At 39.0% G+C, this 26,337-nt stretch overlaps 1 protein-coding gene and 1 long non-coding RNA gene across 2 annotated transcripts in view; one reads left to right on the forward strand and one right to left on the reverse strand.

The window, feature by feature from the left end:
* The window catches only part of NDUFAF2 (NADH:ubiquinone oxidoreductase complex assembly factor 2), a 42,439-nt gene extending 16,577 nt beyond the window's left edge, over positions 1–25,862 (forward strand). The window contains exons 3-4 of the mRNA XM_071730634.1: positions 5,732–5,772; positions 21,239–25,862. Of these exons, the coding sequence (XP_071586735.1) occupies positions 5,732–5,772; positions 21,239–21,499 (302 nt within the window). The 3' untranslated portion in view covers positions 21,500–25,862. The remainder of the gene's footprint in view (positions 1–5,731; positions 5,773–21,238) is intronic.
* LOC139789658 (uncharacterized) lies at positions 8,991–13,427 on the reverse strand. Its single transcript, XR_011723217.1, has 2 exons — positions 11,604–13,427; positions 8,991–10,143 (listed from the first exon to the last, which is right to left on the reverse strand). It is a non-coding gene; the product is annotated as an uncharacterized lncRNA (long non-coding RNA).
* Positions 25,863–26,337: the final 475 nt, after the last annotated feature.

Raw genomic sequence — 26,337 nt, forward strand, 5'->3', positions numbered from 1 at the left:
GGCAATATATTTGTTTTACCTCATTATATTTAATTTGTGCTCACTGTCCCTGAAGTAGATGGTACTGAGCTAAGAGAAAAATTCACAATTTTTTTGTGATTTTTGTCAGCACGAAGTAGAAAAAATTCACAGGGAAATGGAAAATTTATAGTACTTAGATAGCTAACAGCCTTTTCCTCTTAAGTACTGAATTTCTCTAGAAACACAAAATATTTGTATATCTTTCTTTTTCCCATGCATTGTAAAAGCACAATTAATATGTAGTGCATGCTTCTGGAAGATACAGGTATCTGGAAAGTATGGGAATTCCAAAAATAAGGCGAACCAGTGATTTTTTTGTCCAGTGACAATTTAAACATGAGAAAATTTTTGTGGAAGTAGAACATAATTTTAAAAGCCAGAATTGGTACTTCTCCTGCGGGTATGGAGGCTGTTCAGAGAACTTTTGTACCCTTGCTGTGTGTTGGAGTGTGAATTAGGGATGTAGGATACTCTGAAGGTTAGTTCATCGCTGCTTCTTTTCTGCCTTGTGTAAAATGAAAAATTCTCGGTGATTAAGAAATGAGAGAATGGAAAGGGTAGAGAGTTCAAACCATACTACAAAAGCCTGAGTGCCAGGCTCATTACAATTCTGTCCCTGTTTTTAACTCTTTGGTCTGCAAGTTTACCAGGCCCACAAGACCTGTGCTGAATTTCTGTTCTGTATCTTCTGCCCAGACTGTTGAAAATTTCTCAATGCATTCTTTCTGTGTATGTTCACTTCATAATTTGTGCTGTTGTGGATGCTAATCATTCCAGTACATAGTCTGAGACTTTGCAGGAAGATTTTAAAAATTTTTGCAGTTTTCTCTGTAATAAAAGATGACTATAAAGTTAGAAGGCTATGTAAATTTCCTGACTTCTGCTTTCTCTTTACACTTGGAATTTTTTTGGCTTTTAGTTGTATTTAAATCCTCCATGCTACGCACGTGCTTACGCATCCAGGCACCTTGGCCCCAAATCGTGTGTATGCACTTGGACATCTGAAAGCTCTCCACATCAGTTTTGGCTGGTTGTCACAGTTTAACACTGGCCTGGCAATTAACCGAATGATAGATGCTCTCTATAGATAGATGCTCTTTATCTCCCTGATAAAGAAGGGAGACAGAATAAGGCAGAGACTTATGGGTTGGAAACTACACTACACAGCTTTAATGAAACAATAATGATAAAAAGGAAATATTACTAAATATATACAAATATACGGGAAAATTGATACCATGTTCTTCACCCCCTTTCCCTCAATAACTCTCACGTCACCACTGAGGCTGCAGGGCAGTCCTGGGAAAGTCTAGGCTGGAGTCCTGGGGTCAGCAACAGTTGGGAGCTGGAGGCAGGAACACACAGACTCAGGCTGGTACAGATCAGAACCACAGGCAGACAAACAGACAGATGCCAAAACAAACAGGGACAGGTAAAGAAGGGGAGGAAGGAAAAGCAGGAAGGGGTTTGACCCTCGTGATCCGTCCAATTAATACTGAGTATGACATGTGTGGGTATGACTTTGGTCGGTTTTGGTCATTTATGTTGTCCGCTCCTCCCCAAAGGAGGGCTTCAGGTGTGACCTCTTTACTCCTTTTCTCCTTCCGGAGGGCAAAATGTTCCTCAGAACTGAGCAGTGTCCTTGGTTCTGCACACCAGTCTCTAGCTGTAACTATAAACATCAGTCCCAGAAGCAGATACTTTCTGAGAAACTTACTATTAATTTCAGCAAGTGCAGCTACTTACAAGAGATTTAGCTGAAAACAAAATTACAGGACAGAAAATTACCTTTATCCTGGCCCAAGCCAGAACACTGGTTCAGCAATGACAGTCTCCTTGTCTAGCCTTCTCAGGCTTTTCACTTTAAGTACTACACTGAAGTTCCTTACACTGAAGTTCCTCCCCTTTTTCTCTGGTCTTCAGGAAGCTGCTTTCACATGTTCTGTCTTTGTTCTGCCAGGACTCAGTTTTTTCACTTGCAAATAATTCTTAATGGGTATTTCATTTAGAAGCAATCATCTCAGCACCCTTTCCTTCTTGTTTCCCTACACCACACTGTGTTACTTGAAAAGAAACCTCTTGTGACTGAAATGAATGAAAAATTTGTCCCTGGAAATACTTAAGTTCATACTTAAGTTCATGGTTGGACTTGATCTTAAAGGTCTTATCCAACAAAACCAATTCTGTGAGTTGTCTGAGAGCAACCTGCACAAAACCTTGGACAAGGGGTTGTTTTAGGAGCGGGAGCAGGCTGCAGTGAAATTTGAAGAGGGTCTGAGTTAAATCTGTTTGTGTATCTATGATAGTCAACCTGAGCATCTGATAAAATAAGGGACTGATTTTTGGCAATGTGTTTATCAGATTATAAATGTGCAATAAAGTCACAGAGACCAAGTACAAAACTATAAAATTATTTTAAAATAGGTAAACCAGATATTCAGATTACAGAAATTATCTGTTGAAGCTGCTGCTTAGACTGTGTAGAGGATGTTTATGAATCAGCCCCGAGAGTTTAGTGAGTATAGGACTGAGAGTTTACTCAGTATGAAGTACATACAGGTGTGTAGTGAGAGGGACAAGGGGAATGGTTTAAAACTTGAAGAGGGGAGGTTTAGGTGAGACATTAGGAAAACATTTTTTCCTGTGAGGGTGGTGAGATACTGGTTGCCTAAGGAAGTTGTGGCTGCCCCATCCCTGGAAGTGTTCAGGGCCAGATTGGATAGGGCTTTGAGCAACCTGGCCTAGTGGGAGTTGTCCTGACCATCGCAGAGGAGTTGGAACTAGATGATCTTAAAGGTCCTTCCCAACATAAACCATTCTATGGTTCTGTGATACATGCCTGGAATTTTCCTCCTGAAGATGCTAGGTTTCCACAAGATTTGAATATAACTGTTTAGACACTTCAGTATGATATACTAATAAAATTCTCTCAATTCAGATGATGTTTTCTTTTATTCTTATATCTTGATCTGTGCTTTATATCCAGTGTTTGAGAAATGGATTTGCACAGATGGAATATTATATACTGAAGCTGAGTAACTTGAAGATCTCTATAAAGAGATTTTAGTAGATTTTGTTACTGTATTTCCCCCTCAGCTACACAGCAGTGAAGGAATCTTTCATTAAATAATTATTTTCTAATACAACTGATTAGAGATGTTAAAATTAATCTACCTGGAGTTATTTGGAAGATGGTATCCCATAATTGTGTTATTAAGTTTTATTTACAGTTAAACTGAAAAAGATCCGTAATTCTAACACTTATTAGAAAGGTTGACAGCTCCTGTAAAACCATGCATTCAAATGCTTGTTATAGCTGGAAAGAAAAACAGTGCAGTGTTCCAACTATGTGCATTATTTGTGTATATAAATAGGTGCAGTCTGATCATAGAATGCTTGAGACAATAAATTTTCCTAAATTAAGGATTTCTTTGTTGCTTTTGAGTATTGGAACAAACTGAAATCTATTAATGAATGAAAATGGGTTGTGTAACACCCTGTGCTTCACGACTTCGGCTCACAGGACACATGTTAACCTTCCTTTTTCTGGCTGTGGATTGTTAAGTTGTGACACATAAAAATTAACTGATAAAATCTTTTAATAGAAATATTTCATTCATCTGGAAAACATTAATCAAGTAACTGCCTAAAAGTCCCATCTGCTACTGAAGGAAAATCTATTACAACAGTTGTATTTTAGAACTACTTTCTAACTGCAGCTTAAATTTTGTAGCATTTCAAAATTTAGGATGTTTTCTTGAAGGGTCATCAATTGTAATCAGTTAGATTTAGAATGCAGCTGACAATTCCAAAATAAAAAACAGTGGAGCAACTTTTAGGTTCAGAGACCTGTGGAATGGAAACCAGTGTTGTATCTTCATAGGGCAGAGGCAAGGCATGGCAAGGCAGATGATGACTTTGTTGAAAAGTAACACCTTAAATTTTGTATGGATAAAACTTAATTTTTTACAACACATTTTAAACTACTACTTTTTGTTTGGATTTTTTGTTGATTTTGTTTTGACTTCCTGCAGCTGTATCTTTTATTGGCTATTGTCTAGTATACATACTTCACTAGACCTGATACTTCTACCACTTAACTTGCTTTTATGGATGATTTTGAAGCTGTTTCTTAGTACAAAGAGGACTTCTGTCAGGAGAGTAGACTTGTGTGCTATGATTTTATCTAGTAGCATTGTTGGTACTTTTACAAAGAGTGTCTACAAGGTTGGCAGCTAGGAAGTGCCAGTCTCAGTCATTTGGAACTCCTCATAACATTTCAATGTTTCCAGATACTACATATACATGTAATGTGTTTTATAGATCTATAGTTTTAATAGAAAATAATTTAGGCATAGTTTGGGTTATCTTAGTTGGCTGTTTTTTCTTTCCACTAACATAAAACCTTTGCAGAAAGGGTGATGTTAACTGTTCAGGACTCTGTCATTTCTCTACCATGGCAAATTTGGGATTAATGTGTTAGGACCAAAAAACTTTTGAGAAGAGCTGGCAGGGACTGCTTTTAGGAAAAGATGTTTGAGAATGGTATTTAAAAGAACACATCTTCATGAAGTGTAATCTGGTAGACAAAACCTCCAAGTAGTTAATTGCATTGTATCATTACAGGTGTTTTACCATTACCTTGACCTAAGGCTGTCAGCCTTACCATGATGGCTAAATTTCAAGCTAAGGAAAATCATTCTGCCTTTCTTAATTCTCTTCTTGTGTTAATTGGAAGCTATTCCTTTTAAAACCAGTTTCATAACATTGCAAGCACTGTTGAAGCACGGTGTTATTACTGTTTTCAGTGGTGAGGTGACATTATGACTCAGCGCAGCTTTTAGTGTTCAGGTTCTGCTGTCTGACTTATTCCTTAGTCTCCCTGAAGGTACGGCACAGAGAGTGTTAGAAAACTAAAATTTGAATCCTTCTTAAAGCATTTCTGAAATTTTTATAGACAGCTGCAGGTCAGACCAGGAATTTGACTGGATCATACTGAAAATGTAATTTTCACACACAATTAATGTAATTTTCACACACAATCACACACAATTAAGACAAACATCTTAATTATCAAAAAAACCCTACATAGGAATATTTTACTACATCTCAGCACATGGAACTGGCTTTCCTTATGTCTGTCCTTCTGTTTGTTAATTACCTCTTGCATTCTGCTACTCATTCATTTGAAAAATAAGAGCAGAAAAGACAAATGTCTACAAAATATACAACCTAGTATCCAATTGTGTGGATTGAAAATGTGATATGATCCTGTTAAAGAGCAATGTGTATTGCCTTGTCCACAGTAAGCTTATTTGTCCAAATAATGCCTATAATCATTGGACCTATTTCTAATCATTTGACTGGCTGAAGCAAGACATGAGAGAGTCTGCAGCAGGGTCCCTTTGGATTGCTACCTTCTGTCAGCCCTACTAATCATTGGTGTCTGCAATAGGAGTGGACATAAATCTCCCGGGTCTAGGAAACTCCCCTTCCTCCTGTGAAAACTGAGAGCATTGACATAGAAAATATAGTCGTGGGTGTCTGACTTTATATATGCCTTTATTTATATATGACTTTATTTATGTCTGACTTTATATATCTTAAAAAAATTATTGTTATTTTTAATATAAACTTTTTTTGTTACAAATTCATAATAATTTTAAGTTTTAATACTGCCTGTGATCTTTGTACTTTATTTCTTTTGCAGCATGGATAAGGAAAAAAAGAAATGATCCACCAACCATTCAGGTGAGAGAGAGAAGTGTCCACATTTTCAGTTGTAATTAAACTACAATAATTGTAGTGAATTCAGCTGTCTAGTACTTGTAACTTTTCGATGAGAATTTAATATGTTGCTTGCTTAATTGATCAAATTATACACAGACTAGATATCTAACACTTAGGCAAAAGAATAACAAGCACAATCATAAATGCCAGTGTTCTCTAGTTGTTACTTTTATCTACATGAATTCTTTAAGATTATCTACATAGATTATTTAAGTTTATAATGGCCATTCAGGAGTTTCACTAGTTGCCAGTGGCTTCGGAAAACAAATTGCACTAACATTTTATAGTTCTTGTGAGATGGGGAAGTTGCAGCCATGACTTTTCCATAAATGTTTACTAATGGAATGAGGCAGGTAAATATGCAACAGTCTCATGCTGATGAGTTAGTGGAATGACTGTGACTGATGTGTTTATACAAATGCACACACATACACTACTTGCCCTGGAGTTATATGACAAGTTGCTAAGCACCAGCTGGGAAGGAGTGAGTAGATGAAGCATGGTTTACTACAGAAGTTTCAAACTGCCCCCCACAGGTGTCAGTAGGAATAACTGTCAAATTCAGTGAAAATGTTTACGTGCTCTAGCGGAAGATTTGGTCGCTGATCTTCTGGAATATACTGGTTTGTGAAAAGTTGCCCTGCCTTCCTGTCTGTTCAGATGACCTTGGGAAGCTTGTCCATTGGTGTTTACATGCCATAGCTCAATGAAATGAGCTCCTGCACAATTTACAGCTTTTCAACTAATTCTTCCTTTGTTTTGCATGTGCCAGTCAGGTTTTAGAGATAGGTAAATCTATCATCAAGGCTCCTTAGGACTTTACTTAAATCAGCACACTTTTCTTTGCATTAACATTTGGGGAAATGTGAAGTGTAATTGTTTTAATTTATTATTTCCCCCCCCTCCTCATCCTAATTATTTGTGCAGAAGTGATACAAATCATCTGGTCTAAGTTGGTCTAAGCTTTGATTGATCTCCCCTTAGCTAGCTGGCTAGCTTAGCTAGCTGTATGCATACAATTTTTATTGTTGAAATTAGTACCTCCTATGATAATGTGATGGGGGGTCTTGCATATCTTTTATTCTGTCATTTATGTGAGCCAGACTGCCATAGTTATTGTGCTAAGGTAAACCTGCTCCAGAGAACACAGACAGCTTTGGGTTTGATATTGGCACAATGAAGCTCTTCCTGGAACTGGAGGTGTTGGTTGTTTCAAAATAGGGAGGAAGGATTAGTTGTGTGCTAAATATTTTACCTTCTGAAAAAAGCAAATTATGGAGAATGAAAGATTATTAGGAGTAATGGTGCATTTTGAATTGCATATTTTAAAAATAATGCAGCAGTCATATTTTAAATATGTGCAGCTTAATCTTTTTGTGTACTTATTAGCATAGGATGATATATGCTCCCTCCTTATTTGAAACTGTTAACACCAGAAACCCATGAGCATGACTAGTGAAGTTTTGTATGGAGTACTCTTTGGTCCCTATTTATAGGACTAGGTGGCCGTGGTGTTTTAGCTACAGAAGGTTTACTGTCTGATACTCTGTCATATATCCCCTTAAATGAGAGCTGTGGAGCAAGGGAATATTTGTGACCATGTTTGCTGTTGAAACCTGGTATAACAAATAACAAATCTCCTTGCTCTTTCACATAATTCTCATGAGACTAGACTTTCTGAAAAAGGATGCAAAACACACAGATTTTGTAGTTTTGCTTTATTGACATTTTATTGTCAATGTAATATTGTAACACCATGAAACCGGAGCTGTGCCTATGTTACTATCTTTATGTCATGTAATACTGCTTTTTTTTTTTTTTCCAGTGATTTTCCTTTTATTCCTGTCTTTGCCTGTCATCTTTTTTTTTTCTTTCTAATATCAAATGACCTATGTTAAACTTTATTAAAATTTCTGTTTGCCTTCTCTGCTCTGTGCCCACCATCTTCCTTTTACTTCCCTTACTATGTCAGGTTTTTTATTGTATTTGTCACACTTGTCTTTTATTCAGCTCTCAGCTATGGATGAGAAAAGTTGCCAAACTGCTCAGGCTTTCAGGTTGTATGAGGAGCTCTGTGATCAAACCCTAACTGAAAATATTGCAGACATATGACTTCACAAATCAGCTGGTCAGCTTACTGATCTTACTGACAGCACTGATGAGCACATTATGGAAACCAGTTGTTTGGCAAATACTGTAGGCCAACAAAATGTCATACATAATCAACATGATATGTCACTTAAGTGAAAATTAATATGACTTATCCTTTCTTACACTGATCAAAGTAGCTGGGTCATAACACCAGCTAAGTCTGCTAAGACTTAATATTCTTATGACTTGATAATGTTTTATGTTTGGGCCGTTCTTACTTGCAAAGGCACCTAACTGATTTTTTTTGTTCTGTTCCTGTTATAATTTTTTCATTTTCTCACAGAAGAAATTACCTTGCATCTCTCTTTCCTTAGATGCTATTTGATTTTAGGAAAGAATACTCCAGTGACTCCAGAAGACAACTTTTTCAGTGTTATTTCTAATCTGACAAATAACATGAGGCATGTCAGTGATGGGTCTTGAAAACTTGCTTCCCAGATACTGAAAGCAGTTGTCTACCTTTTATTTTTTTGTGGCTTGAAATATGCCAAATATAATTTTCAGCTCACTTATGATGTATGTAATAATTCTGAAAATACCTGTAGACTAGGTTGCTTCTTACCTTGTACTGAAACATACTCTGTTCCCTATGGTAATAAGGGAGTCCATATTGAGAGAGAATTTTGGATTGTGTCTGTACCCACTGTAAGCATTCATGGGTGTGTACAGAAATGGATATACATAGTGTTTAGTAACACATGAGAATCTGAGGTTATATAGGTATATTTTTGCTTACTATAGAATTCTGTCATCTGTTCTTTTATATGTATTGTCTATAGATGTATGTGGCTGGCTGCAGACAATTTGTCACTACATTTATTCTGTAAATTATATTTTAAACAATTTTAATAAGTGATGAAAAATTAATTAGACTATTACATTTCTTCATTATATATATAGTAAATGAGATGTATGTGATATGTTTTTGAGCAAGTAGGAAATGTGTCCATATCTAAAGAGCATATAATTTTAATTAATGAAAGTGTTTTGAAGGTTACAAAAATAAAAATATTTTCAATCAAATGCTATTTTGTGAAAGCAGGTTTATTAATTTATCACTCATATGCAAATTAATTTACCTGCTAAGCATTAACATTGTTAAAGTTTATTGACAAACTTGCGATATAGCAGTTTTGTAGGAATGATTTTCCATCCATGTAAATTATTTCTTAGAGTATTCCCTTGCATTCTTCAAACCATAGTTTTCTTTCAGTATGTCTCATCAACTACATTGTCTCCTATACACTCCTACCTCCCAGTTTCCCTTCTGGCTGCATACTTCACTTCTGATGTAAAATATGGTATTTTTATCTTTCTGACATCTTGTTGCAAAGGAAAGCAAAAATGCTCTTGGGAAGCAGGATGAAAATAGTTCTCTTCAGGACTCCTTTTTTGGGGCTTATGCTGCTGTTCTCTCACTGTAGCAGAACTCCCCAGATTTAAAAAATGTTAAACACTGTCACCTCAGTAGGACCACCATGGGTATGTCTTACTCTTTTTATGTACCTTCACAAATTTCAAGCAGAGTTCTGCTCCTAACTTCTCAAGACTGCTCAGCACTTTGTTGATGGGAAGCTTTGAATGGCATTCACAAGCTTTGCAGCATTCTGCATCTCTTGTTTTCATTCTGGGTCACATTCTCTTTAAAAATAGACTGGTTTTTTTGTGTTTTTTTTTAAACATTTGAGATAGCATTACGTACATGTAGTAAAAATATTAATGAAAGAAATGGTTATTTTCTGTTGCTTCAGCTCCTGGTGAACATGTGGCTAGATGTGTAAGATACTTTTAAGCTTTGGTTACAGTGGCAGTTTCAAGAGTATCTACCTCTGTCTCTAATCTTTATCCAATTCATGTGAATGTAACATACACAGGTTTTCCCCCACTTAGGTGGTGGGAGTCATATCAAAGTTGGTTTTGGTATTTCATATCTCAAACACATTGAGTCTTCAGCTTCTCAACCTGGGAGGAACTAAGAAGCATATTTCTAATGATTTATCAATTCTTTAAAAATATCAGCCATATAAGTGAGTTCTTAAACCTTTCTTTGCCTAGCTTCTATTTGATTTCTTTCGTACTTCTAAATTCAGAGGGCATCGGATTTGTGGGGGCTTTTAAAAAATCCTGTTTGTAACATGAGGTATCTGAATGTATTTAGAAGTTTATGCCTTATTTTTCTCCCTAACAAGCTTTGTAGCTATGCATTACTGCTGACAGTGCCCTGGGGTTCAACAGTATCTGAGCAATTCTGCATTTTTTATGATATTGTCTGTAGAATGGAAATAGAAATAAAGTTACAGACTATCTTGGAGTGCCAGAAAATGTATGCGGAAAAGCCAGAGAAGATTCGCATGTCAATGACTAGACTTTGCTTTGTCTCTGACCCTGCCAATATGATACCCTTAAGTTGGCAAGTGTGTACCTGGAGGAATGCAACTCAGTGAACACAAAGCTTTTGTACTGGATGTCACTGCCATGTTAGGCTGGATGCTGTGTACCAGCAAGTTTTCTCTGTTTAAATTGAAACCTTGCTGTTGCTTCATATGTGTGTGTGAACATATGGTAAGATTTCATGGGTAGTAAAGGAAAATTCTGTGTTCCTTCAACTGGTGTCAAGAGCCTGAAAATTAAAAAACACAGTAAATTACTGCTTTTCTTGTGCATTATGTACTTGTTACACAGTAGTAAAATTCAGTGGCTTCTGAATTGCACATTTAAATAGAAGGTGAAATGGTACAAAAATAAACTTTTTGTGACAGCTTCTATCTTCTGTCAAAGTATTTCTAGCATTTCCTTAATTACTTGTTTTTCAACCTTCTTGGGACAAGGGAGAAAAAATGCATTTCAATGAGTTGTAATAAGCATAAGGTTTCAGTGACTGTTTCTCCTTCCCACAGTGCATACCCACTTTTCCCATTTATTTGATCATGTTATTTATATGAGAAATGGTATGATCAAACCAACGTGCTCCAGTCATGGAGATTAGTTTGTGCAGAATTCACATTTGTTTAACCAGAATAGAATGCAGCATAGGAAAATTCTGTGTTTGATGCTCTTGGAATTGCACATTACCATTTTTCTTCTATCTTCTTTCAGATGCTTCAGTAAAGAAGTTGTTAAATGAAAACTCTTGACACAGAGATTGTACAATTTTATGTAGAGAAAGGGATTTAGCAAATGAGTATGTTATTCCTGAAGCCATAAAAATCTGCAGAATATGATTCACAGGACTGGCAAATGCTGTTTAAGAAGCACAGAGATAAACATCTCTTTGAGGAAAATATGATGAACACTGTTGTCCAGGACCACAACTAGGACTGAAAATTTAGGGCATGTTCAAATTATTTGACTTGTACAAAATAGTGTTTTGCTATTTGTAATAAATTTTGCCTCATTCCAGAGAGGGTTATTCATGTGAAAGGGCAGTAAAACTGGACAATATCCAGAGCTGAACTAGAAGGTCCAAAAAGAAGGAAGTCATAGAAGTCACTCAAGAAAAAAAAAGAGGGAAAAAAAATATACAAAACAGAGATTGAGAAGCCATCATCTCTTAGATGGCTCTTCTCTTCCCTTTTATTTACCTTCTCCTCAGGTTTGAAACATAAGTTCTTTCTAGCCTCCACAGATGAGTATCAAGGCACCATTCTGTCCCATTACTTAGAGTTTGCTTGTGCTTTAGATCCCAAGGATATAGGTCAGAGCTGCTGCTGCTCTGCTGCTCCTCTTCATGTGGTAGGTAGCACCCGAAGCACTGGCTCTTCCAATTTGCTGTCAGCACAGCTGGAGGGTGTGGAGGGAGAAATAACAAGTACCAGTAAAAGGGCTGGTACAGATTACATCATATGTAGAGTAAGAGGAAAACAAGAACCGGACTGAGACTGAGCCACAGCTACAGTTCCCTGCAAGCATCAAGGCTATGCATTGTCCTTTATTCACAGCAGAGTGCACTGGTGCCAGGCTAGTTCATGGTTTCTGTCACTTCTGTGATCTCAAATGCGTATGTTGTTCTGTACAAAATTCTTTGCAGTATTATAAATACAATTCAGGCACAAACCCCTACTGCCTCCATGTGTTGCTGACATGCTTTACATTTCAGTGGCTGTGCCTTTTCCTTTTGCCTCTCATTACATGTTCTTGCCAAATATATGTGTTCTACACAGTGATGCCCTGGAGACTCTCAGCTCATGCCAGAAGTTCTGTAGCTCAGAAGTAGTAATATAGTAATTTGCTTCCCTGTATATTTGATTTAAACAAAAATTTCTGTTAAAATTAGTATCTTAAGTGATTTAGCATGGTAGTAAATATGGTTTAGCACTACAGTTACAACTAAATATTGGCCTGTCATCAAGACATATATTTGTAATCAGTATATTAGTTTAATATTTAACATTTCTGCAGTGCTTTAAACCTTAATTGCAATTTTTGTGCTGTTACTGATTTATTTCAAAGAATTAGTGCACCTTTTACCTATAGGATTAGGAACCCCAAATGCACCAACAATCTTCACCTTGGGTGAACTATAAGAGATGATCCTAAGCAGTTGCCTTTCCTTTGAAATAGAATGGGAGTAAAAAAATTCCTTTTTCAAGAGTCTGTGGACCATTGGAGGTCCATGCCTGTATCTGCTTATCTTTAAAGGTTTATTGCAGGTTGCAAGCAAAAGTAGTTGTTCTAAATTGACAGCTATGATGGTTTAGTATTTTGTTTGGATAATCTGTCTGATTTATGTTCAAAAGTCAAAAAAGCTGTTCTGCAAAGCTGTAAATTGTGCTGTATCCAACACAGGTCATTCAGATAATTTTACTTTTGAATTATGTAGGACGCATCCTTCTAAAATATGGCATTGAATGCACAGAACACGGTCCACATTTTAAAAATGTAAATGTTCAAAGATTTACTTGAAAGCTGAACCTGAATAAAGCAAATTGTACATTTATTTGATTAATGTTAAATGTCAGTTTTCCAAGGATACTTAGCACATACTATTTACAAATTTAGCATTTAGTTTGCTTTGTGTTTGGTTTAAATAAGCAGTTAAATAAGCAAAGCCAGATATGCCTTTCTAATTCTATGAGCTCCACTTTGTTTTCTGATGCCAACCTGGCCCTGCTGAACTTGTGGTCCGTTGCTGGGTTAATACTCAATGCTTCCCAGTCATGAGGTCCTCTCTCTGTCTTCTTCTTGTGGAATGATGTAATATCCAAGCATTTCATGTTGCCTACTTAACTTGTCAAACTGAAAAATGAAATATAGTTAACTAGTTTGGTGACAACCCCAACTTTCTGTGATTTTATGATATTATAAAAAGCAGGTGAATTGGCTTAACTTAAAGCACTTTGCTGGAATTTTGATATACTTTTCAGGAAAGAAAAAATTCTGACATACTGTCTTATAACAAGCAACTTTTTAAATACTGTTCCAAAACTGAATTTTTTAATTTCCATTTTTAAGTTTTAAATTTTTAAAAATTTAAAATGGCTGAGTTCAACATTCACGTTCATTCATTAAATGTAAAATATTCAAACTACACACTGAAATGCAAACTAGACAACAAAATGCAGGTGTGAATATGTATATGTAGTAAATATGAATATGTAGTGTCTTTAAAGGTTTAGTTAGAGTATCCTTCTCTTAGATGGATGGCCTTACAGGGCTAAACGAGCTCCATCTTCCTGGATTTGGAGTTAGAGTTGTCCTCCTAGGATGGTTGCCTGAAGGCTAGTGGGCCCATCCTGCCCATGGACACACTTTGTCTGACCCTTCAGTTGTGACCTGTCTGGCATGGGAGACCCTACTGGAGGCATATGCCACCGCCAGCATAGCTCACAACCTCACAAGGGCATACACCTGCCTCTAAAGGTGTGCTCAGATTGACACTTGCATGTTGGAACATCAGAACCATGCTTGTTACAGCTGATAGTGGGCATCCTGAGTGTAATTCTGCTCTAATTGCCCACGAACTGCCACAACTTAACATCAACATTGCTGCTCTCAGTGAAGTTCATGAGGAAGGTAGTCTTGAAGAACATGGTGCCAGCTACACACTCTGTTGGTAAGGCAAACCCTGACCCTCCCTCAGGAGCATGATTAAAAACTCCATTGCCTCCAAACCTGAAAATCTGTGAACAGGTCATTCTGATTGCGTTATTTCCCCTTACACCTCCCACTACACAACAAGCAACATGTTGTTCTCTTCAGTATATATGCCCCAACCCTCCAAGCTAACCATAAAAAGTAATAAAAAGTAAAATTATTCTACACAGACCTGCACAGTCTCACCCAAAAGGTTCCTGCAGATGATAAGATAATAATCCTTGGTGACTTCAACACCAGAGTAGGAAAGAACTATGAAGCCTGGAAAGGAGTACTAGGTTAGCATGGTGTTGGTAACTGTAATGACAATTGGACATCTCCTGCTAGAGTTTTTCTGCTGAGCAGCAGCTCACCATCACCAACACTATCTTCCAGCAGAAAGACAGCCTGGATGCATCCTTGATCCAAGCACTGATACCTCATTGACTATGTCTTAGTGTGCCAGAGAAATGTTTACGATGTCTGTCATACCTGAGTGATGCCCAATGCAGAATGTCATACAGATCACTGCCCTGTGCCATGCAAACTTACCCTCTACTTTAATCCCAGACCTAAGAGTTGGTGGCATCCCAAGGAGGAGGCTTAAAGTTAACAATCTTCAAAAAGATACAGTGAGAAACAGCTTCCAGGTAAACCTTCAAGCTAGACTTTTAGATCATCCCATAGATCCCTCTCCTAACGTGCTTTGGCAACACATGAAAAATAGCATCCTGCAGTCCTCTGAAGAATCCCTAGGGTTCTTCTAAAAGAAAAACAAAGATTGGTTTGATGAAAACAGCCAAGAGATCCAGGAATTGTTGACAAAGAAGAGAACCGCTCACCAAGCACACCTCGCTCAGCCATTTTGCTTGTAAGAAAAGCAGCCTTTCATCTTGCATGCAGTAAGCTCCAACAGAAACTTTGAGACATCCAGAACAAGTGGTGGATCAACTTAGCAGAAAAGATTAAAATATGTGCCTAGGAACTATTACGAGTGACCACAGAGGGTTCTATGAAGTGCTGAAAGCCGTCTATGTACCCACATACAAGGTTCAAAGCCCCCTGCTCAATGGAGATGGTCAAATGCTTCTCACAGGTAAAACCTCCATCCTGAAAATTATCACTCTTCAGTGCCAGCTGAGTAGTCCAAGGCTCAGCAATTCAGCATCATGACACAACAACCAGTAAAAACTGAATTGGACATAGCCCTTACTTTGGGAGAGACTCTTAAAGCCATGCAGCAGCTGAAAACTGGCAAGGCAGCTGGGGCTGATGGAATCCCATCTGAAGTCTGGAAGCATGGAAGCCAAACACTCCATGCTAAATTTCACGAGGTCCTTGTGAGCTGCTGGGAACAAGATCTCCGTGATGCAGTCACCATCACCCTGTACAAGAAGAAAAAAGTCAAACTGCTCCAACTACCGAGGTGTAACTCTGCTCTCCATTCCTGGAAAAATCCTTGCAAGAATACTTCTGAATAGATTAGTACTGCTATAGCAGACAAAGTTCTACCCAAAAGCCAATGTGGTTTCAGAGCCAATAGGAATATCACAGACATGGTATTTGTTCTCAGACAACTGCAAGAGAAGTGTAGGAAACAGAACGAAGGTCTTTATGTGACATTCATTGACCTCACTAAAGCTTTTGACACTTTGAGTAGAAAGGGCCTGTGGCAAATCTTGGAACGATTAGGATGCCCCCCAGATTCCTCAAAACGATCATCCTATTACATGAGGATAAGTGGGGCCAAGTCAGATATGGCAATGCACTCTCTGAATCCTTCCCAGTAATCAATGGCGTGAAACAAGGCTGCATTCTCACACACACTCTATTCACAATCTTCTTCAGCACGATGCTCCAAAGGGCCATGGCAGATCTCAATGAAGAAAATGGCATTTACATCCAATATTGTACCAATGGGAGCCTATTCAACTCAAGGCGACTGAAGGCCCACACCAAGAGTCTAAATGACCATGTCCATGAGCTGCTTTTTGCTGATGATGCCGCCCTCATTGCTCATACAGAAGGCAGCTCTGCAGCACATAACATCCTGCTTTGCAGAGGGTACAGATCTTTTGGGCAGTCAACTTGAAGAAGACAGAAGTTCTCTACCAGCCTGCACCACAGGAAGACTTCCATCATCCCCACATCACCATAGGTGAATCAGAGCTTAAGTCAGTCCAGCAGTTGAGCTATGTGGGATGCATTATTTCCTTAAACACCAGTATCGACAAAGAGATAGAGAACAGATTAGCAAAGACATACAGAGCATCCAGATGACTTCATAAAAGTCTGGAGCAATAAACACCTGAAGAAAAGTACAAAGATCAGTGCCTACAGAGCCATTGTTCTGTCTACTCTTTTATATGGGTCTGAATCATGGGTCATCTACTGCCACCACCTGCAACTCCTTGAATGCTCCCATCAGTGCTGCTTCCGTACAATCCTAAACATCCACTGGACTGACTGTGTGACCAATGTTACCGTCCTTGAACAGGCAGGGGTCACCAGTACTGAGGCCATGATACTGAGGACGCAGCTGTTATGGGCAGGATGGAGGATCACCCCCTCCCTAAGATTGTGCTCTATGGTGAACTTGCCACCAGCTGCTACAACAGAGGAGCCCCAAAGAGGAGACACAAGGACTCCCTGAAACAATCCCTCAGCTTTGTCCATATTGACTGCCATCAGTGGCCCACTCTGGCCTCCAGTCGGGAGACATGGAGATACCATCCATAACACTGCTGCCTCCTTTGAGAACACATGGAGAATCAGTCTCGAGAAGAAAAGACAGCACAGAAAGCACCATGCCGTGGCTGTCCTCTAACAGGACACTTTCTGCTGGGCCTTTTGCAACCACACTGCCTGCCCCACATCAGCCTTATCAGCCATCAGTGCACTTGCAGCAAGCCTGGGGAGAGCCCTTCTGAAATCATTCACAAAGCCAAGCCATGAGTGTCTTTAAAGTTCAAACAAAGAACATTAATCTGTCCACATGTTTCTCAGTTCTGGCATCAAATGTCAATGAGCTAACCTTATTTAAATCAAGAGGAATTATAATTATTTTGACATACGTAATAAAGATAACGTAGAAAGTTGGAATAGTTTTGAAGACAACATAAAGAAGCTATTCATGTTTCATTTCAGCAAAATATGAATCCATCTGAAATCAAATGTGACATCTTGCTCAATATTAGTAATACATAAAAACTTTGTTTTGGTTTTGTTCTTCCAAGATGATTTTCTGAAGACCCTATATCCAAACCTATAAATACAATTACCAGTCTATTAAAATGACTTGAAACAATGCCTCTTAGAGACAGTTACACTGGTACATCTGTCTAGCTACCGGCATCCCTAGAGCTACATGTTTGCAGGTTTGGTTTTCCCTCTGCCTTCAAGAGATTGAAAATGCTCCATAAAAGGCGAGTGGTGCTATAACCAATGACTGGCTTGAGGACTGAGAGGGATATGGTAAGGAGGTCAGGGGAAGGGGAAGACAGATTGTGAGGTTCAGGAAGTGGAGAAGAATGGCAAGAGCAGAACCCCAGCAGAAGGAATAAGCAAGTCTAAAGAAATATCTGGTGTTTGTGACACTTTCCTACTAGGAGGAATTAATTTTATTTCTTTTGGAAGACTACTAATTTAGGCAGAAAGGGGAATGAAGAGACAATATGAGATCATTTAAGAGTGAAAGAATGCTCCATTCTGTATCTTCAGCCCACAAAGCAGTCCTGATAGGTACTGGAAATCCTTTGACTAGAGACAAACTTGTGGAGTAGTTTCTTCCTGTTAGGTAGAGGTGAATAGAGTTTCCAAGCAGGAGAGGATGCTTGGTGATATATCTCAGCTAGAGGGAAGTGAGAGGTTTAAAAAAATGTAGTTTGCAAGGAAAATGAAGATTTCTTGCCAGAGGCGCGAAAGACAACCTGGTCACTTTTGCAACAACACACTTAGAAAACAGCAACCTGTCTTGGACTGTGTTGACCCCATGAGCAGGCCGTCTTTCATTCATTGTTCATGCAGTTGTTACCACTTCTAAGGTGTCAGAATATGCAGAGGTCATCAGTTTCTGGATAGAAAGCAGCTGCCCTAAACTCCACATGAGCCACTTTGGCATTTTGTTAATAATATTGTTAGGTTCTTCAAGAAAGCCTTAGAGATCACGTTCTTAAACTCTTACCTTTCTATCTTGTCCACTCATCCCCAAATGAGGGTTGCAGCTGTGACAACTTTATTTCCTATCTCCTTCTGGAGCACAATATGTTCCTCAGAACCAAGCAGTACCCTTGGTTCTGCATACCATACCAAGTATATACAAAAACACTGTCACGCTTCCCCTCCCTTCCCACATCACTACCAAAGCTGCAGAGCAGCCCTGGAAAAGTCCCAAACTGGGCTTCTGGAATCAGTGGCAGATGAGAGCTGGAGGCAGGAACACACAGATTTAGGAGGGCATGTATCAAAAGCAGATGAATGAACAGAATCCTCCCAGGATGCTGGCCGTGGACGAAGAGAAAGGTTGACCCTTGGGTCAGATTTATACTGAATCTGTTGCATGTGGAATGGAATACTTCATTTGGTCAGCTTTGGTCTCCTGTCTGCCACACACAGTCCTCCCCACAGGAGGGTCACAGGTGTTACTCCCTTTTTCTTTCCAGAGCATAAGATCTTTAGCAGAACCAAGCAGTGGTCTTGGCTCTGCATACCACTCTCCAGCAGTAACTAGAAGCAGACTGGCAAACATGCCGTTGATTTCAGCAAGGTTACTTAGAGACTTAGCTGAAAGTAAAATTACAAGAAAGAAAATCAGTTCTATCCTGGCTCATACCAGGAAAACAGTATCTTTGTGTGTGTGTATTTGCTAAGGAGGATCACTCCTCATGCTTTTTTCAAGATCAACATGATTATTTTACTAAATCACAGCTATTCTTTGGCCAGTCAGAGCTAATTACAAGAGCCTTCCCTGAGTCTGAAAACCAGATGACAGTTATATATCAACATTTAAAGTGGACTTGGAGCATTTGTAATTTACTTACAGCTGCTATTATCAAATTAAAATAACTGTTAAAGTAATTACTGGAAAAGATTTGCAGTTTGTAAGCAGCTGTTCTCAGTAAATGACATATTTCTTTAATAAAAAATTTCATTCTGTTTTAGCAAAGACTATGATGCAGTCTTTGGATGTCACACAGCTATATAACCTTGTTTCTTAGTAGTGCAGTGATACAAGCACCACAGAAGTAATTCCACTGAAATCAGTAAGGTCATGGTAGATTCATACAGGCATGTAGTAAACAAGGATGGAATTAAGAGATGTTATAATGAGTTTTTGTCAAACTGACTGTTGAAAAATTGACCTTGTTATGCTTGGATTTATTTTTATTTGAGTATGGGAGAATCCCCTCATTTTGCAAAACCATTTTATGTTCTGCTTGTGTGTTTTCATGCTGTGTAGTTATATAATGTGTTTTGGCTCTGCTCTGTGCATCTGGGAATTTAAGTATAGGTGTTAGTTTTCATGGTAAATGTTTGCATATTTGCTATGTTAACTCTTGGCAATATCACATGTATTGTAGTGCTGTTCCTAAAATAATGTCATGGTCTTCTGCTAAGAGAGAATTATACTGCTCTCCTTAGCTCTTACTGATCTCTTACATATACTTGTAACCCAGAGAAAGCTGTTAGGCCTTTTTCCTCCTGTGTCCCAGTCTAAATGTGAATATTAGTAGCTTCCTTGTTAGATGGAAGATGTATTAGATGTTAAGTTGTAATGGGCTTCAAAGTTTAATAAAAATTTGTACTATCAGCTCTTGTTTCTAATACTCTTCACCATCAGCCCTGACAAAAGCACACAGAAGTATTGTTGGCAGAATTTGCAAATCATCCTTCTAATAGGAAATATATGCTAACAAATAATAAACAAGCTTCAATATTTTTCATGGGGGTTTTTTGTATTTATTTTGGGAGTTTTTTGTGTTTTCCTCAGAACAACCCAGCAAGTTCTGCTAGCAGCTGGTTTTCTGTTATAGCTGTGGAAAAGCCAGTAATTGTACTTGTTTCAACTAACACTCTCAGCATTTCTCAGTGGAAGCAGCCAAATCTCATTTCAAGTCATCTTTATTAGTGAATTTCCAGCTTTAACATGTAAACAACCATGTTTTAGTACAGAGGTTCATCAGTTGTGTCAGCAGCTTGTATGAGCCTTCTCTCAATACATGTCTGGGACAGGTTATTCAGCCTTGAAGTAGGATCATGAATCAGATAGTTGCTTTGGTTTATCTTGGGTGGAGGTAAACCTTTAAAATTAGACCACTCTTATTTGAATTTTTCACCTGTGTGGAGGCAGTAGGTGTATGATTTTATGAATGCAGTACATTTATTTTAACTAGCACACCTGGTAGATACCTAGAGTTAAAACACAACTTACATAAGCATTGTTGTGCTTCGTGTCCTCATCACAACATCCAGTTCAGTTTTGCAGGCCTCATCAGCTGAGGATGTGTTGGCATCCTTTGCTTCTTGTCCCATGCTGGTCTTTGACCTTACTGAGCTGTCTTCCAAGTCTCAGGGGCAGGATTTCCCTCAGTGATTTTGAAGCTTCTGCTTGCCATGGTTTTTTTTTCTTTTTTTTTCTGAGTTACTAGTACTATTTCTGTCTTCCATGAGTTACTAGTCCTATTTCTGTCTTACCTGTTTTGTTTTGGTTTGGTTTTTTAGAGTTACTTATTTATGTATTAAGCTTGCATGGCTTCAGTTTATTCATTATCAGAGTCAAGGTTGCACATCTGTTTCTCCCAGAACTGCAGATACCTAAGGTCATAGGCATACTGAATTACAAGAAGGAATGCAAGGGATAAATAGATAGTAGCAAGTTCTACTTAGAAAACAATGTAAGAGGTAGCCTTATTTTTAACACAGTTTTATTGTTGATAACTCTGCTTCCTTTCTTCTACTTTTTGATCCAGCAGAGTGCAGTTTTGCTCAGTCATGTGATCAGAACATTAAGACCATTTTAAACTCAGGCTGAAATTGCAGTTGAAGAAAAAAAAAATAAATTTTGCCATGTTTTATTTTACCTACATAACTGAAAATTTGCATTGTAAAATTAAGAAAAACAATGACAATTTAGAGTGACTTATTCCAAAATTGTGTATTGTATTTATTTCCAATTTATCTAATTACCTTTCTATTATATTCTTAGGAAATTCTTAAGAATGAAAACTATAGAGAAGAAATGAAACAGAAAATCAAAGAGGTATCTGAAAAAGATAAGCTGCTTCAGGCCCAGGAATACAAGGAGAGACTCATTGCTGAACCAGTTCATACTCGTGTTAAAGGCCACGCATCAGCCCCTTATTATGGAAAGAAGGAGCCTTCGCAAGATCCAACAAGCACTGCAAGCACCTTTCAGCCAGGTTCCTGGATGCCACCAAGCAGTTGTAATAGTAGTAGTAGTAAATAAACAAATGTAATGTACAGATGCTGCTAATGGATATTTTAACAGACAACATAAACAGCAATTACATTTAAGTGAGTGTGCAATAAAGTAATGCTAAAGCAGGTTCATTTATTTTTGCAGAACTGTTTAAATAGGCTTAATTGTGACAAGCAACTGTAAAATGAGTTTAATGAAAAAATGGATGTGTTACTATGTAAGTTTGTTTTCAACAGTTGCTGTTCATCTCATGACATCATAGGTAGAAAGTGTTTTAGTTAATATTCTTAGATAATTCTAGATTGTGCTTTCTTCAAAGACTCATTTAGTTTTAAAGTTGGTTTTGATGTAATAAATTTTAGTTAACCAGCACAATTAAATTTTCCTAAACTTAGGCATCAGTTTAAGATAGTTCTTCAGAATGCTTTTTAATTCCCTTTGCAATGAAAATGTGCTTTCGTCTGGCAAGTGCATGGGAAAGTTGATTTCATTAATCATCACTGAGGGAAGCTTCTCCGGAGCTACCCTGATGTGTAGAAGAGCAGAAGATATTGGTACACTGGGCTGTTCCTCAGGCAGGGAACTGCCAGCGCAGCAAAGAGACCCACTGGTTAGTCAGCAGCTCTCTCAGGAGGTGCTGATGGGGTCTGTGCCTTGTACGAGCAATCACAGCCATCCCCATTTGTGTGAAAAGCTGCCTGGGGTGTGCAGGGGGCCAGAGCATGACACATCAGCCTGAGTGCGGGGCTGTCAGCACTGCAGTTTGAGCAAAGGGGCATGCAAGGAAGAGTGTAGTGACCCTATCAGCTCAAGAGGCAAGTTCAGTTGATGCTCATTGCCCTCTCAGAAGGAATACAGCTATGGTATCCACCCACAGAAAAGCTCTGTCCTCTCTGCTTGCTGGAATTGATGTGGCAACTCAGACAAAGCTCCAATGAAAACATGCAGCTGTCCAGGTCTCAGGCTGCAGGGACTGCCAGAGCCTTTCAAAGGTAACTGGTGAGAGAGACTGGTGGAATCATGTTATGGTCTCCCTGGGACAGATAACAGACATCAGAACAAAACCAAAAATGGAATCAAACCTGATTCCCTCCTCTCCCGACAGTAGACTTCCCCTGGGGCCCAGGTTAAGGACATTACCAGGTTAAGGACATTACCAGGAAAATTCCTAGCCTGCTGTAGCTCTCAGACTATTACCATTGCTGATCTTACAAATGGGTGGCGATGAAGCCACAGCACATAGTCCAAGAAGGATCAAAAAAGACTTCAGGGCCTTGGTGGTTGGTGAGGGAAGCTGGGGCACAGGTTATTTTTCCTACTCTCCTTCCAGTTGCAGGCAGCAACACTGGAAAAAGTCTATAAATAGATGGCTCTATGGCTGGTGTCCTGGACACAGTTTTAGGCTTTTTGCTAACAGGATGGCCTACACAGCACTAGGTTTTCTGGCATCAAATGGGATTTACCTTTCACAAAGTGAGAAGAGGATCTTTCTTCAGGAGCTTGTGGAGCTCATTGGCAGAACTTTATACCAGATTTGAAGAGGGAGGAGAATAATACCAGGCTTGCCTGTGACAAGCTGTGGAATGACACACTAAGGTTAGAGGGGACAGCGTGCTAGTGGGAGTTCTCAGCCTGTTGCTTTGAAGTGTGTTGTATGCACTGCAGCACACTTGACTTCTTACGGGAATGACCCAGGGGCTCCCAAGATAATAGGACTGACAGAGAAGCACTGGAAAAATTCCTCAAGCGAATTCCAGTTGCTCCAACCAGCCACAAAGTCACCTTCATCAGAGGCCCAATTTAGATGCCTCTGTGCATAGATTGGAGAGAAAGCAAGAGGAGCTGGGAGACATGCATGTTCCTGCAGGGCTCTGATGCTGGCATTTACTGAGATATGGAACTGCTCCTATGACTGAAATGTGGGAATGGATGGGTGGGAATGTCCTTCCTCTTTAGGAGGAACAGGCAGGAGAGGAGGGGGCATGGAGTTCCACCAGGGTATGGATGAGGAAATGACAGTTTATGGGTCAGGACTGAAGGGAAGACAGGGGCAGATGATACAGTGGTAATCTGCTACAGGCCATCTGACCAGAAGGACTGAGCAGATGAGGCCCTCTATAAACAGCAGATTTGCATTCACAAATCCGTCTTCATGGGGGATTCCAACCACCCCGGTGTCTGCTGGAGGGACAACACAGTGAGGCAACAGCAGTCCAGGAGGTTCTTCAATTGCATGGGTGGCAGTTTCCTTCTCCAAGTGGTATAGGAACCAATGAGAAAAGGTGCTATGCTGGACCTTGCTCTCACTAACAAGGAAGGCCTCACGGGACATGAAGCTTTAGGGCAGCCTTGGCCACAGTTACCATGAAATGGTGGAGTTCATGACTCCTAGAGCAGTGAGAAAAGCACTCAGCAAGCTCACTACACTGGACTTCAGAAAAGCAGATTTTGGCTTCTTCAGTGACCTGCTTAGTAGAGTACTATGGGATAAAGCTCTGGAGGGGAGAGGAGCCCAAGAAAGCTGGTCAATATTCAAGGATAAACTCCTCCAAGCCCAGGAAGGATGCATCCCAAAAAAAGAGGAAGGCAAACAAGAATGCCAGGAGGCCTGCAAAGAGATCCTGCATAAATTCAAACACAAAAAGGAAGCCTCAGACAGTGGAAACAAGAACAGGTAGACCAAGAGGCATTGTCTGAGCTGCCAGGGATCAGCTTAGGAGAGCTAAAGCCATGATAGAATTAAAACTGGACAGGGCTGTCAAGGACAACCAGAAAATCTTCCATAGGTAGCAGTGACAAAAGGTAGACTAGGGAGAACATGGGCCCTCTCTAAAAGGAAATGGGAGATGTGGTTACCTAGGGTATGGACAAGGCTAAGTATTAAATGTGGTTTTTGACTCAGTCTTCACTGGCAAGGGCTCAAGGCACACTGCACAGGTCACAGAAGCCAAAAGTAGAGACTGAAAGAATTAAGAACCACCCATAGTAGGGGCAGATGAGGTGCAAGACCATTTAGGAACCTGAAGGTATACAAATCCATAGGACCTGATGATACATCCAACAGGTCCTGAGGGAACTGGCAGACTAAATCTAGTAGTGGGAGGTATGGAACTAATGATCTTTAAGGTCCCTTCCAGCCCAAACCATTCTGTGATTCTATGAATCACTGTGACACAACACTGATTACACTGTTAGTTTTGGAGATATTATTGTAACTTAAATGTAAGAAAACAATGATTGAATAATGTTTGGTTTGCAGCCAAAAGCAGGATAAAATCAGGTGGAGTTAAACTACAAGTTAACTTCTATAATAGCAGTTAGAAGCACTTGGTAAAGCTGCTGGGAAATAACACAGCATTTGGCACATGGGATTAGCATTAAGAAAAGAAATTTTTTATTTCTGATGTATGCAGGGACTTGTCTGAATTATTTGATCTACCTGACCATAGATTAGGATACATAAAATGCAAATATTTTTTACTTAAGAGATAGTGTTTGAAAACTTCCAAGTAAAAATAAAGACTATGCACTTTCTTTTTTTTGAAAAAAAAAATATCAAATTTATTTATTCAATGCATCTTTCATCAGCTCTCCATGTGTTTTAAGCTATGTAGGTATAAAACGTGGAACACATACACATTTGAAAACACTTGAGACAGAAAAGGGGAGACTAAATCCCATGTATGTATAAAATGCTGAAATGTCATATTCTAATAATAATGTTTGCTTTGACCAACAGAACTGAGAATCAGCAATACTCCCGACTTCAAATCCCCTTTTGTGTCAGCCAGATGTGTATGACTCCTCATTTGAACAGTGGTATTAATTTAAGGTTTTATTATTTTTAAACATAAAGAAGGGCTAGTTGCTGGAAAGCACAACTCTTGCGCTGCTGCTTAGATCTATGCTACATGTAACAACCTAACATCTGCCACAATCTCTTTAGCACTACTCTACTAATAGAAATGAGGCTTTGAAAAATTAATTACTTCTGTATGAAAAACATTAACTGGAATTGAGGTTACATAATTTTGGCATATTTACAACACAGAGCCCACATAGTTTTTTTCCGGTATGCCAACATTTTGCAACCTGGAAGGCAGCATAGTTTCAAGGGCCATGAGAACAAGGATCCCCCAAATCAGAACAAATATCCCCAAGATCAGAAGACCCTAAGTCAAAGGTAGCCTGAAGGTTAGCAATTAGCAAGAATCACCAGCACAGCACCCTTCCCCTCGACCACCTGCTATAGGTCATTAGGACATGGCACACTAGGCCCCTGGGCCGTCTGGTCTCACCCCATTTATGGCTATCTCTGAGGCATTAAAAGTTTCTGAAGGCAGAAACAAACTAGTAACAGATGGAGTGTTCAGGTGGCCGCTAGGGAAAACAAACCAAAACAAAAACCAAAACAAAAACCAAAACAAAAACCAAAACAAAAACCAAAACAAAAACCAAAACAAAAACCAAAACAAAAACCAAAACAAAAACCAAAACAAAAACCAAAACAAAAACCAAAACAAAAACCAAAACAGTAGTATTTTGTAGAACAGGAGTAGCTTAAGAGAAATTAAGACTGTAAAAAAAGCAATCAGTTTCCTAGCATTTGGCCAGAACTTCAAGACTGATGATGGCTGGTAGTTCAGCACACAGGAAAAGCTAAGATAGGCTTTTCTTGCAGACAAGCCCCACCAGAGACACTTCAGCACACCCTATGGACACACAGCTGAATGAACTGCAGGGCCACATGCAGCAGTGTACTTAAAGGAGACCAGTAAGGCATACTACCCAATTCTGAAGCTGACATCTCTCCAGGTCTGCTGAAGGAATACCAACACTTGCCTTTCTGTAATTCAATTTGCCAT

This window comes from Heliangelus exortis, chromosome Z (genome assembly GCF_036169615.1).
Source record: "Heliangelus exortis chromosome Z, bHelExo1.hap1, whole genome shotgun sequence".
Lineage (NCBI taxonomy): Eukaryota > Metazoa > Chordata > Aves > Apodiformes > Trochilidae > Heliangelus > Heliangelus exortis.